The sequence below is a fragment of the Delphinapterus leucas genome, chromosome 2, assembly GCF_059928025.1.
Source record: "Delphinapterus leucas isolate spDelLeu-1000000601 "Yukka" chromosome 2, BTC_Dleu_Yukka2, whole genome shotgun sequence".
Classification (NCBI taxonomy): Eukaryota; Metazoa; Chordata; class Mammalia; order Artiodactyla; family Monodontidae; genus Delphinapterus; species Delphinapterus leucas.
In genome coordinates, this window is record NC_143130.1 from 118,673,340 (window position 1) to 118,688,286 (window position 14,947).

At 33.3% G+C, this 14,947-nt stretch overlaps 1 protein-coding gene across 7 annotated transcripts in view; it reads right to left on the reverse strand.

Moving 5' to 3' along the window:
• RALGAPA1 (Ral GTPase activating protein catalytic subunit alpha 1) overlaps positions 1-14,947 on the reverse strand; it is a 228,532-nt gene that overhangs the window by 24,753 nt on the left and 188,832 nt on the right. For all 7 annotated transcript variants that reach the window (XR_016392164.1, XM_089907599.1, XM_022570707.3 and 4 more), the window contains 2 exons: positions 3,403-3,561; positions 2,289-2,416 (listed from right to left, as the gene is read on the reverse strand). Coding sequence is in view for 6 of the 7 variants with exons in the window: in XM_089907599.1 (XP_089763725.1) it covers positions 2,289-2,416; positions 3,403-3,561 (287 nt within the window). In the remaining variant the exon portion in view is untranslated. The remainder of the gene's footprint in view (positions 1-2,288; positions 2,417-3,402; positions 3,562-14,947) is intronic.

Sequence of the window (14,947 nt, forward strand, 5' to 3'; positions counted from 1 at the left end):
TGCTATTTATTAACATCTCAGCAAGATTAACTATTAAGAGCTTCATGAAACAGGCCTAAAAATCCAATCCAATCAATTAACCAACCAACCAACCAACCAACCAAACATAAAAACCCAATTAGGCAATTCCTTGCTGTTGGGTAGAGCTGTTTCATATTGACTGTAATCTTTACACATAACAGAATTAATCACTGCACAAAATAATGTACCTTATTTCATTTACTAGGTGCATCCAAATTCATTATCTCATTTATTCTTCACAACAATTCCGAGATGGGTATTAGCATCTTTTTTACAGATGAAGAAAGTTAGGTTTAGAGATTCTGGGACTTGACTAGGATCACAAGGTAGACCTCGGGTGGCATGGACTTATATACACTACCAAACGTAAAATAGACAGCTAGTGGGAAGCAGCCGCATAGCACAGGGAGATCAGCTCGGTGCTTTGTGACCACCTAGAGGGGTGGGATAGGGAGGGTGGGAGGGAGGGAGACGCAAGAGGGAAGAGATATGGGAACATATGTATATGTATAACTGATTCACTTTGTTATAAAGCAGAAACTAACACACCATTGTAAAGCAATTATACTCCAATAAAGATGTTAAAAAAAATCAATGTTTCTAACTGCAAATCCAGCTATTATACCTCTAGTGTAACGTGCAAATCTGAACTAGTCCTTAAGAGTATGAATTTAGGCGCAGGTAAAAGAAATTAAGCTATATCCTCACTTTTAATTGGTATACTTGAACTACTTGGTAAGGTGTGCATTTTACATGTTGTTTGTATATCAGGCCTGAAATAGTTTGTGTGAGTTCAATAAATTGAGTTCCTATTGACACAAGAGGCAAATAAGAGCTTTGTATTACAATCTAATCTTGCTCTCATCACTTTCCCAAAAGATTTAAGGCATTCTTTCAACTGTGTCTTAAATGAAATGATGGAGAACACTAACCTCAGGATAAACATCAAGATCAGGGGAACTGTAAAGAGGCATGGGTCAGAAAGAAGTCAATCTCAGTAGAGTTGACAATGCAGACAAAATTAGTTTACAGATAATAATCTGTATATTCCTTATAAGATTAGCTACCTTTCTAGAGATATTCAGGATATAATAAACTGAATCCTTACATTTCATGACAATGACCACGTCAAATCTGAGTTTTCAACTCAAAGTGAAGATGTAACCGCTACATATAAGAAATGCTATATAAATGACATTAAGCTTAAGCAACGTAACATGCCATGATCCACCTATAATTCCATTCCACAGTATCAGAATACGTGAGAAATTACATAGAAATCAGATTGCTTAAGTCAATTTTCATTAAAAGAAGAAAACGTATGTGGTAGACTTATGTTAAATCCATTTCATGTGGAATAGGACACAGGATATTTTTAAAAGCCTTCCCTGTAAAGCTTAACATCTACAGTTTAGTATGTAAAAGAAAAATAATTGAAGTGTTTTGAATAATGTAGAAAAAGTATATGGAAACACAAATCCATTTTAGAAAGGAATATCAGAAAACAATTTAAATTTTAAAACTGTGCATATTTCGCCCCAGGCAGTGTTCTAAGAAGTTTACACATACTGACTCAGTTCTCATAACACTACAGGCTAGATATTATTATCATTCTCATTTTATGGATAAGGAAATTGAGGCTCAGAGAGGTTAAATAACTTGCCCAAGGATGTATAGCTAATGAAGTGGTGACCAGCATTTGAGTCCAGGTAATCTGGCTCCAGAAGCCATGTCCTCTCATACTTCCATGTCTCTGTTTATGTCGTTCCTCTGCTTGGAATGCTCTTAATCTCATCTACCTGATTAATTCATTCATCCTTCAAGATTGGTTCAATCCTTACATTTCTCAGAAGTGTTTCCTGATACCACCACTCCTTACAGCTGACTGAGAGGTATCTGAAGTATTGTTATAATAATTCCAGAACATCCTGTGCATAACTCTATTACAGCACAGATGCTGAAAACAATATATTTCCTCAACTAGATTGAGTACTTTGAAATGACTGTTACGGTTATCTCTGCACATCCAGATTAGCAGAACGCCTAGTACATAATGGGGCTCTAATTAATTAACCAAAAGACAAGTACTGATTAAAAGCGTATTAAAGAAAATACATCATTCAAATATCATAACTGCTTAAACACTGGGGAGGAACTCCATCCTCTATATATCAATAAACAAAAACTCAAAGGTCTTAACAACACATAAGAAGTAGTTACCTTGGAAAGTAGACATAGAGTAGAAACCATACTGTTAAAAAGGATACAAGTTTTGATATAATGGAATCAGCGATTTCAGAGCACGGCTTGCATTTATAGCGGTTGCTCGAACCATAATGGGTAGGACCTTTCCATTCACAATAGCACCATCAAAAAGTGGACCAAAGAAGGGAACCTGATTGAGAAATGAGAACATAATTTTATACTCAAACTGGAGAAAGGTTGTAGATAAGAAACAGTTTGCATACAAAAGTCTTTCTGCTTCCTATTTAGTTCTTCCTTCAGTAGAAATGCTATTCAAATTCAGTTCTTTTCCATGATGGGTCATTCATACTAGGACAATAAACAAACAAAAAATGCCAGTGGTCTACAGGGTTTCCATTCAAAAGAATTATATGCTTCATATAACTGACTAAATAATTTACACTACCTGCCAATTTTCAAATTTTTGTAGCCGCAATTGTATACAAAAATCCAACACTTGGAAATAATTTACTTTTCTCCCATTGAGTAAACACAGGAAGGACACACATTCTTACAGGCAGCAAGTTAGTTTTTTATTATTTTCATGTGATGCCAGCTTTACTGCCAAACCTAAAACACTTTTATTATTATTTTACTACAGAATCTAAAACACTATTTTTTATTTTATTATATGGTTTATTAGAAAAAAATCTGTCATTTTTATCAGATAACTGACAGTTTCAAAAGTATTCTGTTTGAATATGGCTGGTACAAATGGCAGCTGAAGGCAAAGACATGAGCTGTGGATAATACAGTAAATATTTTAGGCTTTGTGGCCACATATTGTCTCTGCTGTATATTCTTCTTTGATTTTTTAAAAGAGAAAAACCCATTAAAAATGTAACAAACATTCTTAGCTTGTGGGGTGTACAAAAACAACAGTAAATGGGAACTTCCACTCTGGCACTACCTAGCCTTCTTCCATTCAAATACAGTTTCTTTCTATTTTTCCTATTTTAGCGCCTTCTGAAGTAGACTTAGACAATTCACATAGCTATACCAGAGTCTGTGTCTCATCTCCCCCTCCATTTCCACGTTTTGATGCCTAGTCTAATTCTTCTGAAAGAGGGAAAGAAACTCACAAAGCCATATAGAACTCAAAATATATTAGTAAAATGTAAGATAAGGAGTTCTTACCTCTGGTTTTTTCATTATCTGGATACTGAACATGTGATTTTTCATTGGGTATATTACAATAAGGACATCACCAAATTCGGTAGGAATAATTCCTCTCCTGTAGTCTCTAGTATGCTCTGACCAAACGATGTGTACTTCATCATTTCCTAAATGTCTCAACTGGAAAACCAAGAAAATAGTTCATAGTGCTCGAGAAAAGCCCTGTGAATACAGTCATACAGCTACTGACAACATACTATAAAAAGATTAAAGGGTAAAGAAATTTTAAAAATATTTTTTAAACTTCATTTGATAATTTTTCATAACATGCAAAACACAAGCACTCAAAAGACATTAGGAGACACTGCAGAAGACCAGATAATTTTCAACTGTCTATACAGTCAATGGCAAACAGAGAAATTAGATAAAAAAGATTCGCATACAGACCAAACGCTCTTCTTAACCAGCAACTGCACCAATTTTCCACTACCAAACCTTTTAAAAATTGTTTAAAAGAGTGTTTTAAAAAGTGATGGATTTAAGACTATTCTTTTTTTCTGACCACTCTCTGGAAGTGTTAATGAGCAGTGAAAGGGTCTAAAGGAGGCAACAGAAAGAGAAGGAAAAGAAGTAAATCATAAATATCTACTGAGTAAGAGAAAGTTGGTTATATTTGCTTTAACAAATTTATTTCCAGCTTTTCTTTGACTATGAAACTTTGCCTACGAAATTCTTTCAAGTGGACTTTGTGAGATTTGTTAGACTCTCTAAAGATTTTATTTAAATACTTATAGTGCTTATGAAGATGTTTTTGGCATTTAGAGAATTAACATTATGATGATTAAAATTATAAAAAGCAAAGTATACAAAAGTTGGATTTCTATTAAGTTATTAGAAAAATTAACTTAATGTCCATCAGTATTGAGTCTTCTTCATGTAGATTATTGTTTAAACATGTATTTTAATATATCAACACAATTTGGTTATTTTAGTACATTTATTGATTCTGGCACTGCAAACATTTGAGCCCATTTTTGGTGCATATCTCACACAGGCTTTTCTATTACTTTCAGATAACGTGACATATTGTAGGCAGAAAAGTGTGGAAGAGAAAATTAGGATAAGTGTCATCAATATTCTTAGTAGGGGCTAACATATAGGCAATTTCTGTTTTTGAAATATTGGACTTATTTTGACTTAATGACCACAAGGCAGGAAAACAATTAAATATGTCATTTAAACAAACAAAGGAATTAACCTTCCAATTAATGAAAGGTTTTCTTCTGTCACCCTTTAACCCTGGAGTTCTTAATCTGGGTTCAAGGGATCTATGAATTTTTGCAAATTTTATGTGTATTTTTCTGAGAAGAAAGTCTATCATATAGGACTATGTATTACAAAAAAAGCCAAGAACCAGTGTTCTAATGGTTCTTAAAAGTCCCCAACACCAATCTATCTAGAAAATCCTAGGTACTATGAATGTCATTAAGTATTTGAAAACACGAGGTAAATCCCTGAACTTTAAAATTTATATTCCTAAGTAAGAAATGCCCTCTCTTCTTTGACAGATTATAAGATAGTGGCAGCTATTACTCTAGAGACAGTGCCCAGCTAAGTCTATAGACCAGCATCTATTATTTTAGAAATATAAAGATTTTTATTTTCTTTTAAGGAGGACTTTTTTTAGGTCTAAGTGGATTAAATAATTCTTTTTGGAAACCATAAATGTGCTTATTGCTCTAAATACATGATGATAGACCTCAAACATCAAAACAATGTTTATTTTAAGTTTTAATTATCATTACTTACAACACACACACACACCCTGAATGACATAAATGCAAGACTTGGACTTTGTGACATTTTTAAAAACCAAAAAAGATTACACAACTCAGAAAAGCCATGGCTCTATAATTTCATTTTTTAATCAAAATACTTTAAAAATATCCTTCCTATACAGCCATCCCCATGTGTCAGCTTCCCTAATAGGTTTATGTTAACTGAATACAAAAGAAATGTGAAATAAATTTAACCAGGAGGGATGATCCAATCTAATTTTGATACATTAATGTCATATGCTGTACATGTTACAACAGCAACCAGATCTAATACTAAGCTCCAGGCTATACTGAGATTTCCAAATGGCAGATTGTTCTAAGTGATATCAAGTATAATTGAAGTAATAAACGATAGTAAAAGCTGAGCACACTGTCAGGAAGAATTTAAGTATTTACTTTTTAAAATTAAATGAGTTAGGTTAGGAAAGACAAGACAACTGAAATAATGCAGGTCTCAATTTACAGAAAATTCCTTTTATTTATCTGCTACATTAACCCTTGAACTCTTGCCAAACCTATCTATAATTTCTAGTGCCCACTTATCTAAAGAAATGAGAGAAAAGGGCAACTGTAGTTTTATTTTATAATGAAAGCTTGTCTTCAAATATCTACCACAGAGTATTAAAAGTCTCTTATGGAAGTTTAACAGAAAAGAATAACATATTTTTTCCAGGATGTTGTAATGCAGATATTTGTGGCATACAGCTATGCATATAAACAAAGTCATTTAAAACATGTTCAATCATTTTAAGGAAAAAGCTTCAAGAACATCCCTTATCATTTTTATCCAAATGCTAAAAAAGCAATTATTTTATGCTGTTAAGTTGAGGCATGTTTTTATATCTTTATGTCTTTAAACCCTGCTATAAAATAATTAAACAAATTGAGAAATTGCTAATCATTGCCATGTATCTTAGAATTTTTGAAGACTACTGAAAATATGAATTTTGAGTGGTTAACAGTTAACAGAAACTTCAGAAGTGTGTTTGACATTTATTTGACATACTTTATGTAGTATCTGATATTTTAAATTATTTTATCTATTCCTTATATTTTACAGATTTAAAGGGTTGTGTCTTATGTATACTCAGCAGGGTTTTTCCATACTCTGAAAACTCTCAAAGGAGTTCCTACCTGCATGTTTTTGTACCCAGATGCGAATCACTTCTGAAATAGACTATAAGAATTCTGTACATGGGATAGGTCTGTTAAAATGACTGGCAACCAAAGTACTCTTCCAAATTCACTGTGACTGCTGTTGAAGTCATTTTGGAATTCGAGGTATATAACATAAGCTGCAGATTATCATTATCAATTTATGAAGATAAATAGTTAAATGAAATTCAACACATATAAAATTGAAGTCCTCAGTACATTATAGAATATTAGCACTGGAAGAGACATTAAAGCTCTAATTTCCCACACAATACAGGAACTCCCAGTGCAATATCCCTGACAAGTAATCCTGCCTCTGCTTGAATATTTCTAGGGTTAGGAACTTACAGATTCACAAATTAGCCCATTCATTTTAAAGAGCTACAATCGTTAGACCCTACTTTACAGTAAGCCAAAATCTGCCTTCCCTAAGCTAGTTCTTCCAAAATAAGACTAATACCAAATAAACCCAAGCTATATTTCATATATTATCTTTTCAAATATTTGAAGATTCGTCTAATATATAACTCAACTTTTCTAGGTTAAAAGTGTTCCTCTTTTTATACTTTACAAACTTATTCATTATCCTGGATTATTACCTCAGTTTATTGATGTTTCTATTAAATTGTGGTATATGAAATAGAATATCAATATATTCTATAATACAACCAGCCCACAGTGGGACTACTTCCTTTGCTCTGTTCACTCAGTTATTTTCTGCATTTTTACAACACTGGCTCAAATGGAAGCTGTAGTCAATTCAAACCCTTAAGACTTTTTCTTACGAAGTTCTTTTAAGCGGGTACAACTGACTACTAGAACTAGAGAGGATTTCTATGTATTCTTAATAAACTTTAACTTACCAGGTTCCGATTATCTTAAAGCCTATCAAGGCCTTTTGTTAGCATGATTCTTCTATTCAGTATGTTGGCTCTCCCTTTTCCAGATTTGGGTTATCCTTAAATTCAAATTCTTGTGTCTTTATTTAGATTTTGGATAAAAATGTCAAATGGGACAGGTTTGGGTAAGAGCCTTACAAGTAAGTCATTACAGATGTCCTTCCTGGTTAAATGAATATCCAACATTTGTTAAATACTTACTATTTCTGAGTGCTTTGTGATAATTTATTTAATTTTCAAAACAATGCTACAAGATAAGAATAATTATTATTGACCTTATTTTTACAGGTGAGGAACTGAACCTTTGTAACTTGCCTAAGGTCACGTAACTAATAAGTGGCAGAGCCAAGATTGAAACCCAAGCAGGCTAGCTTCAGAAACCATACTTTAACCACCTCCCTCTATTGCCTCTCATTATATAATTAATTTCTCTAGATATAATTACAGAACCAGTCACTAACATACTTATTGAACTATTATTAAGACCGCATTTCTTCAACTTGTCCACAACAAACGACTTAGTTAAATGCTTTATACTGTCTATGGCCTTCCCTGATGTAGTAATCCTATTAAAACAAATTAAGTTACTTTGATGTGATTTGTTATGGTGAACTCATGGTAGCTCCTAGTGATCACTACTTCATTACCTAAGTGCTCACAAACCATCTGTTTAATAATCCTATTTTGCCAGGCATTGACATGGAGCTCATGAATGTTAGTAATTTTTGTGGTTGGTGGCCTGTTCCATGTCCTTTTATGAAAATCAGATGTTTGCCTATCTATGGCAGTGTTCTCATTTTCCATAATTATCAGTAGAGATTCCAGAGTCAATTCTAGATTTCCTCAGTGAAATATCATTCATTTGGAGTTAGAGACTAGAATTCATGTAATATAACTATATCATCTGTTTTACAAAATCAGCTTACCCCCTTGACGTCCTCATTTCTGTTAAAAACACCTAATAACTTAATTATAATTACTCAGAGTCAAAACCTGAAAGTCTTCAATTTCTGATTTCCTTATAGTATCTCTAACAAGCTCTTCATTAAAAAAAAAAGTATTATGTTCTTTTTGTACTTTCCTTCCTATTTCCTCTACTGTTGCTCTAGATCAGATGCTAGTCATCCTACACAGCTGGACTAGTTCACGAGTTCTTAAAAGGCCTTCTCTCCTCCTTCCCTCTCTCCTTCCTATCTACCTCTTTCAAACAGCAAATATTGAGAGCTGACTAAATGCACTGCACTAGCTATTAAAGATACAACAGTGAGGAAAAACAGACACATTTTCTTCTCTCACACAGCTTTAAGTCCAGTGGAGAGAGAGTAAAATAAACTAAGCAATTAATGAATAATTAACAGTAGAGATAATGCTCTAAATATACCTCTCTGAATGCAAATAACAAAGACAACTGATCTATAATGGCACTTGAAGAATGCATAGAAGTTAGTTAGGTTAGGGCAGTTACTTCACGAGATAGTGGTATACATGTAGAAATTGAAACTGAGTTGATACTCACTGCCCCAAGCCCTCATTCTTTGCCCCTCACCTTCCAGACACTCATGCAGCAAAACATAAACTATCATATACTCCTCAATCATATGCAAAAACATACTCTCATATATTTTCACAATTCACTTGCTGTCTGGATCATTCATTCTTAGTAATTGGGAAAAGCTTCTTGAAGCAATAGGCACAGCATCTAGTACAGAATACTTTAGCAGAGCGGGCACTCAATAAATATGCTATTAAAAAGATAATGTCACAGTACTTACTTAGCAAATTGTTTTCTATCATTACATAGTGCACAGCACAAAAATACAATTATCTGCAATTACGGCTTTATTTAAATATGCCACTTTGATGGTGATACGTGCTATACAAATATAAAATAGGGTAGTGTGATAGTGTTACTGGATAGAGAGGGCTTCTTTAGCTAGGATGGTCTGGAAAGGTCTCTCTGAGGAACTGTCATGTGAGTCTGAGAATAGAACAATGAGGATGAAAAAACCTGATAATGTGACGAAAGAGCATTTCAAATGGAAAAAAAAGGTAAGTGCACAGCCCCTGAGATGGGAATGAGCTTGACATGATGGCAGGTCAGAATGACAGCCAGTGAGGCCAGATTGTGGTAAGTGAAAAGGAAAGTGACAGAAGATGAGATCAGGGAGGTAGGCAGGCAAGTGGCCAAATCCTGTAGGGCACTGAAGGCCACAGTAAGGAATTAGAATTTTATTCTATATGCAATGAGAAGCCACTGCTATACCATCCAAATTAAACCATTCACAGTGCTGAGATAAATCTGCTCTGAACCATTTATACTTCCTTGTTTCTTTATCTTCATTTCTTGTCATCAGGAGTATATTTATAGAAATCGGGGTTAAAGGTAGAGTCTATTATATTAAAACAGAATTATTTTATGTAATGTGGCTAGATTTAGGACTACAACCATGTGTATAATTCCATAGCATTTATTAACTATTACATTAACTACACTTCTACTAAAACAATGAAAAAATTTTTCTTATTATTCCTTAAGTTTGTTTTTCAATTCCTTTTCCAGACTATATTAGCATATAGTTCTTTGGAAAGTGAAGTATACTTTAACTGTATTTCTAGATAAAATAAAGAAAACAGGATTTAAAGTTATAATCAGACTAAGCAGTTCGATAGAGCTCATTTATTTGCGAAACTATTGTAACCAAATTTCAAAACAAAAAACGAACTGCTGTCCAGTACACTAACAATATTTCAGAGGGAACTGACTTAAAGTGCTTCTTTCCCCTCTTTTGGGGGGTCCAGGAAATGAAAGATAGGCTAGAGAGTCCAACTAAAAGTAGGTTACAATTATCTCAACTTGATCTTCATCAAACTCCTAAAAGGATGATTCAGCTACCTATGAAGCAGAGAATCAGCAAGTGGCTACAACAAGGAGACAGAGGAAATGAGACAAGCTCCTGTGAACACTTTATACCAATGCTTGCAGCACTTTTGATTTTTAGGGGTGAATAAACTCAGTTAAGTGGAAATTATTTTTAACCATTTTCTGTCAATCTTCCTCAGGTAGAGAGAATTTATAGAACAGATGGCTTGGACTGGAGTTATATCAGGATTTTTAATATGGTGGCGTAGTATTTCTAAGAGAGACTACTTTGTTAGACTGAAAGTTTGGTTAATTTGTTAAAAAAAAGTATAGTCTATGTTGTAAAAATTCTGTCGCTACCATTTTGATCCTTGAAAGGGCCTTTCTTCACAAGAAATAAAATGCTAACACTTAAAGAGGTTCAAAGATATTTACCTCTCATTCTGAGAAAATAAAATGCTTAAAAATAATTTACAAAATCACCACATATTTTAAACACAAAGTGAAAACTAAAATTAGTTTCTATAAAACAGATATAAATGATTTTCTCCTACCAAGTTTAAAACAAAGAACCAGAGTCATACATAATTCTACCTTGCCAGAGGCACGGCTATTTCTTTAAACTGACTGTTGACTATCTAATTTAATTAGAGGTATTAAACTCCACGCTGAGGTCAACAAGCCTTACTTCCTTCAATATTACACTTCAACCAGTGCTCATTAATGTGTCTACTGAATGGATTAACACACCTAAAGATATATGTACAAAGCAAAGGGGGACAACCTAATGATATCCAATTGTTCATTTGTAACAGGACACATGTTCTAGGCCTCAACTTATTACCACTAATGTGGAATTTATTAAATTCAGGAGAAAAAATACCAATACAGAAAGTGATTTTTTTATTAAGGAAAACTGGTATAAGACAACTGGTTTCTATGATTAAGTTTAAGGATTTAACCTTTTATTGAAAAGAAATTGATACTGTAATAGAGCTAAAATATAAGACTGTTACTTAGAAAAATCTTACATACTAGGACTCTGAAGAGCAGTAAGGGCAAGAATCACAGAGAATAGGGAAAAGGAAAACTCAGTATATAGAGAAATAAATGTTACTTTTTAAAAAATTTCTATGAAAAGAAGGTTTAGAATAATTTATACTGAATTATGAGACTGGGTAAATTTTTCCTTTCTACTGAATTAAGTGAAATATTGCTTCAATTTAGCCCCAACCTTGATAAGAGTAGATTTTACTTAAAGTTACTTAAATTACTACTTGAGAATATAAGAGAACTATACCTTCCAAAATGATACCACTTTATTACATATTGTTTACAATTTTGACAGGTTTTGTTTTTATCTGGTAGGTATTATACATGTGAAAGAAGTTATGTTTTGAAATTTTCTCACTACAACAAATAAACCCTTTAAATTGCTCTATTTAAGTAAAAAAAAGCCTATCTAGCCAGGGTAATTTTCTTCAATAAAACAGGCATTGTTACTTTGACAACTAATATAATAGCATGCTTGCATTATAAAATTTAAAAAAATTATTAACATATGCTTGCATTTTTAAAAGTTACATTATTTCTGGCATCTCGATACTAAACAATTGGAATACTACGCCATGTAATTGCCTGCAGTCTTTCTCTAATACTTTGAAAAAAACCCAAAAAACTAAATAATTGGAAAAAAATACTTGTACTATTCCACTTGGTAAATTGCTAGATAATTTTACATTTAGAATTAATTAGCTTAAAGGGGGAAAAAAACTCAAAATTTTCTTCTAGGGTGTTATGTCAGCAAAATGGTGGACCAAGCAAGCTCTTGTTTCTCCACAGAGACATTGAAAAATCATGATTATATACAGAAAACCCTGATTCCACAACAAAACCTGTTAGAACTAATATATGAATTCAGCAAAGTTGCACAATACAAAATTAACACACAAAAATCAGCTGCATTTTTAACAATGAACAATTCAAAAAGGAAATTATAAAAACAATTCCATTTATAATTGCATCAGAAAGAATAAAATTCTAAGGCATAAATTTAACTAAGGAGGAGAAAGGCATATATGTTGAAACTACAAAATATTGCTGAAAGAAATGAAAGACTACATAAATAAATGGAAAGATATCCCATGTTCATGGATTGGAAGGTTTAATATTATTAAAATGACAAAACTACTCAAAGTGATCCAAAGATTCAATGCAATCCTATCAAAATCTCAACACGGTTTTTCATAGAAACAGAAAAACCCATCTTAAATTTCATATGGAATCTCAAGAGACTCTGAATAGTAAAAGCAATCTTGTAAAAGAAGAATGAAGTTGTAGAACTCACATTACTTAATTTCAAAACTTACTACAAAGCTACAGTAATTAAAGCATTTAATTAAAGCAAAAGGACATTCAGACCAATGGAATAGAACAGGGAGTCCAGAAATAAAGCTTTGCATAGATGACCAATTGATTTTTGACAAGGATGCCAAGATCATTCAATAAAGGAATGTGTAGTCTTTTAAACAAATGGTGGTGGGACAAATGGATAGCCACGTGCAAAAGAATGAAGTCAGACTTTTATCTCATACTATACACAAAGAATAACTAAAAATGGATCCAAACCTAAATGTAAAAGCTAAAACTATAATACTCTTAGAAGAAAACATACGGGAAAATATTCACAACATTGGATTTAGCAATGATTTCTTGAACTGATACCAGAAGCAGAAGCAACAAAAGAAAACATAGATAAATTGAGCTCCATCAAAATAAAAACTTCTGTGCCTCAAAGGACACTATCAAGAGTGAAAAGACAACCCCCAAAATGGGAGAAAAATATTTGCTAGTCATATATCTGATAAGAGATTAACATCTAGAATATATAAAGAACTCCAACAACACAACAAGAAAATTACAAACAATCTAATTTAAAAAAATGGGTAAAAGAGCTGAATAGACATTCCTCCAAAGAAGATATACAAATGGCCAATAAGCACAGGAAAAGATGCACATCATTAGTCATTAGGGAAGTGCAAGTCAAAAACCACAAAACATAATACTTTGTGCCTATTAGGATAGCTAATAACAAGTGTTGGCAAGGATGTGGAAAAACTGGAACTCTTGTGCATTGCTGGGAGAAATGTCAAATGGCACAGTCACTGTGGAAAACAGTTTGACCGTTCCTTTAGAAAGCTAAACATATAATTTCCATATTACCCAGCAATTCAACTCATAGGTCTATACCTAAAAGAACTGAAGACGGATTCAAACAAATACCTGCAGGACAGTGTTCATTGCAGCATTATTCACAACAGCTAAAAAGTGGAAACAACCCAGTGTCTATTGATAGATAAATGGATAAACAAAATGTATATATGTATCATGGGATACTATTCAGCCATAAAAAGGATGAAATTCTGACATGCTTTAACATCAATGAAGCTTGAAAACATTATGCTAAGTGAAATAAGACACAAAAGGACAAGTACTGTATGATTCCAAATTATATGAGGTATCTAGAACTGGAAAATTAAAAGAGAAAGAAAGCAAATTAGAGGTTACTAGGGGCTGGGTGGAGGGGTTAATGGAGAGTTATTGTTAATGGATACAGAGTTTCTTTTTTGGGAGAATAAAGTTCTGAGATTTCCAGTTTCCAGCCTGGCATGTAAAGAGATTAGAAGTTACCACTCTGTCCTAACAACAAGTAAAAAGCTAAACAACTGAAAAATCAACTACAGTACTCTTCTTAGATCAGAGAATTGAGGTCATAGGGAAAACTGCTGCCCCAAAATTGGACAGACAGGCATATATGAAGAATAACAACTTAACAGAGCAGAAACCTCTGTAGGAACCAGTGCCAGAGTAGGAAAACCTGAACTGTAGCTGACAAACTGCCAGAGACTCAGTGTGAAGAATGAGAGAATGAAAACGCATCAGAACCACAGTCAGATATGGCAGGGATGTTGGAATTACAACTATGATTAATATACTAAGGAAACTAATGGAAAAAGTAGTCAAAGTATGGATGGATGAACAGATGGATAATGTAAGCAGAGAGATGGACATTCTCAGAAAGAATCAAAAAGAAATGCTAGAGATTAAAAAAAATATGTAAGTGAAATGAAGAAAGCCTCTGATGGGCTCATTAGTAGACTGGACATGTCTGAGGAAAGAATCTCTGAGCTTGAGGATATAATAATAGAGACTTCTAAAACTGAAAACCAAAGAGAAAAAAGACCGAAAAAAACCCCATAACAGAATATCCAAGAACTGTGAGACAACCACAAAAAGTGTAACATTTATGTATAGAAGGAGAAGAAAGAGAGAAAGAAACAGAAGAAATATTTGAAGCAATAAAGATTGAGAATTGCCCCAAATTAATGTTAGCAACAGATCCAGGAAGCTCAGAGAACACTAAGCAGGATAAATGGCCCCCAAACTACATCCAGGTATATCACATGCAAACTTCAGAAAATCACAGATGAAAAAATCTTGAGAAAAGCCAGAGGGGGAAGAAACATTTTACCTATGGAGGAGCAAAGATAAGAATTACATCTGACTTCTCCTCAGAAATCACGCAAGCAAGAAGAGAGTGGAGTGAAATATTTAAGTGCTGAGAGAAAACTCTACTAATCTAGAATTCTGTACCCTGTGAAATTATCCTTCAAAAGTAAAGAAGAATAAAGATATTCTCAGACAAACAAAGATTGAGGGAATTTGCTGCCAGTAGACCCGCCTTACAAGAAATGCCTTTCAGAGGGAAGGAAAACAATATAGGAAAGAAATTCAGATCTACATATAGAAAGGAA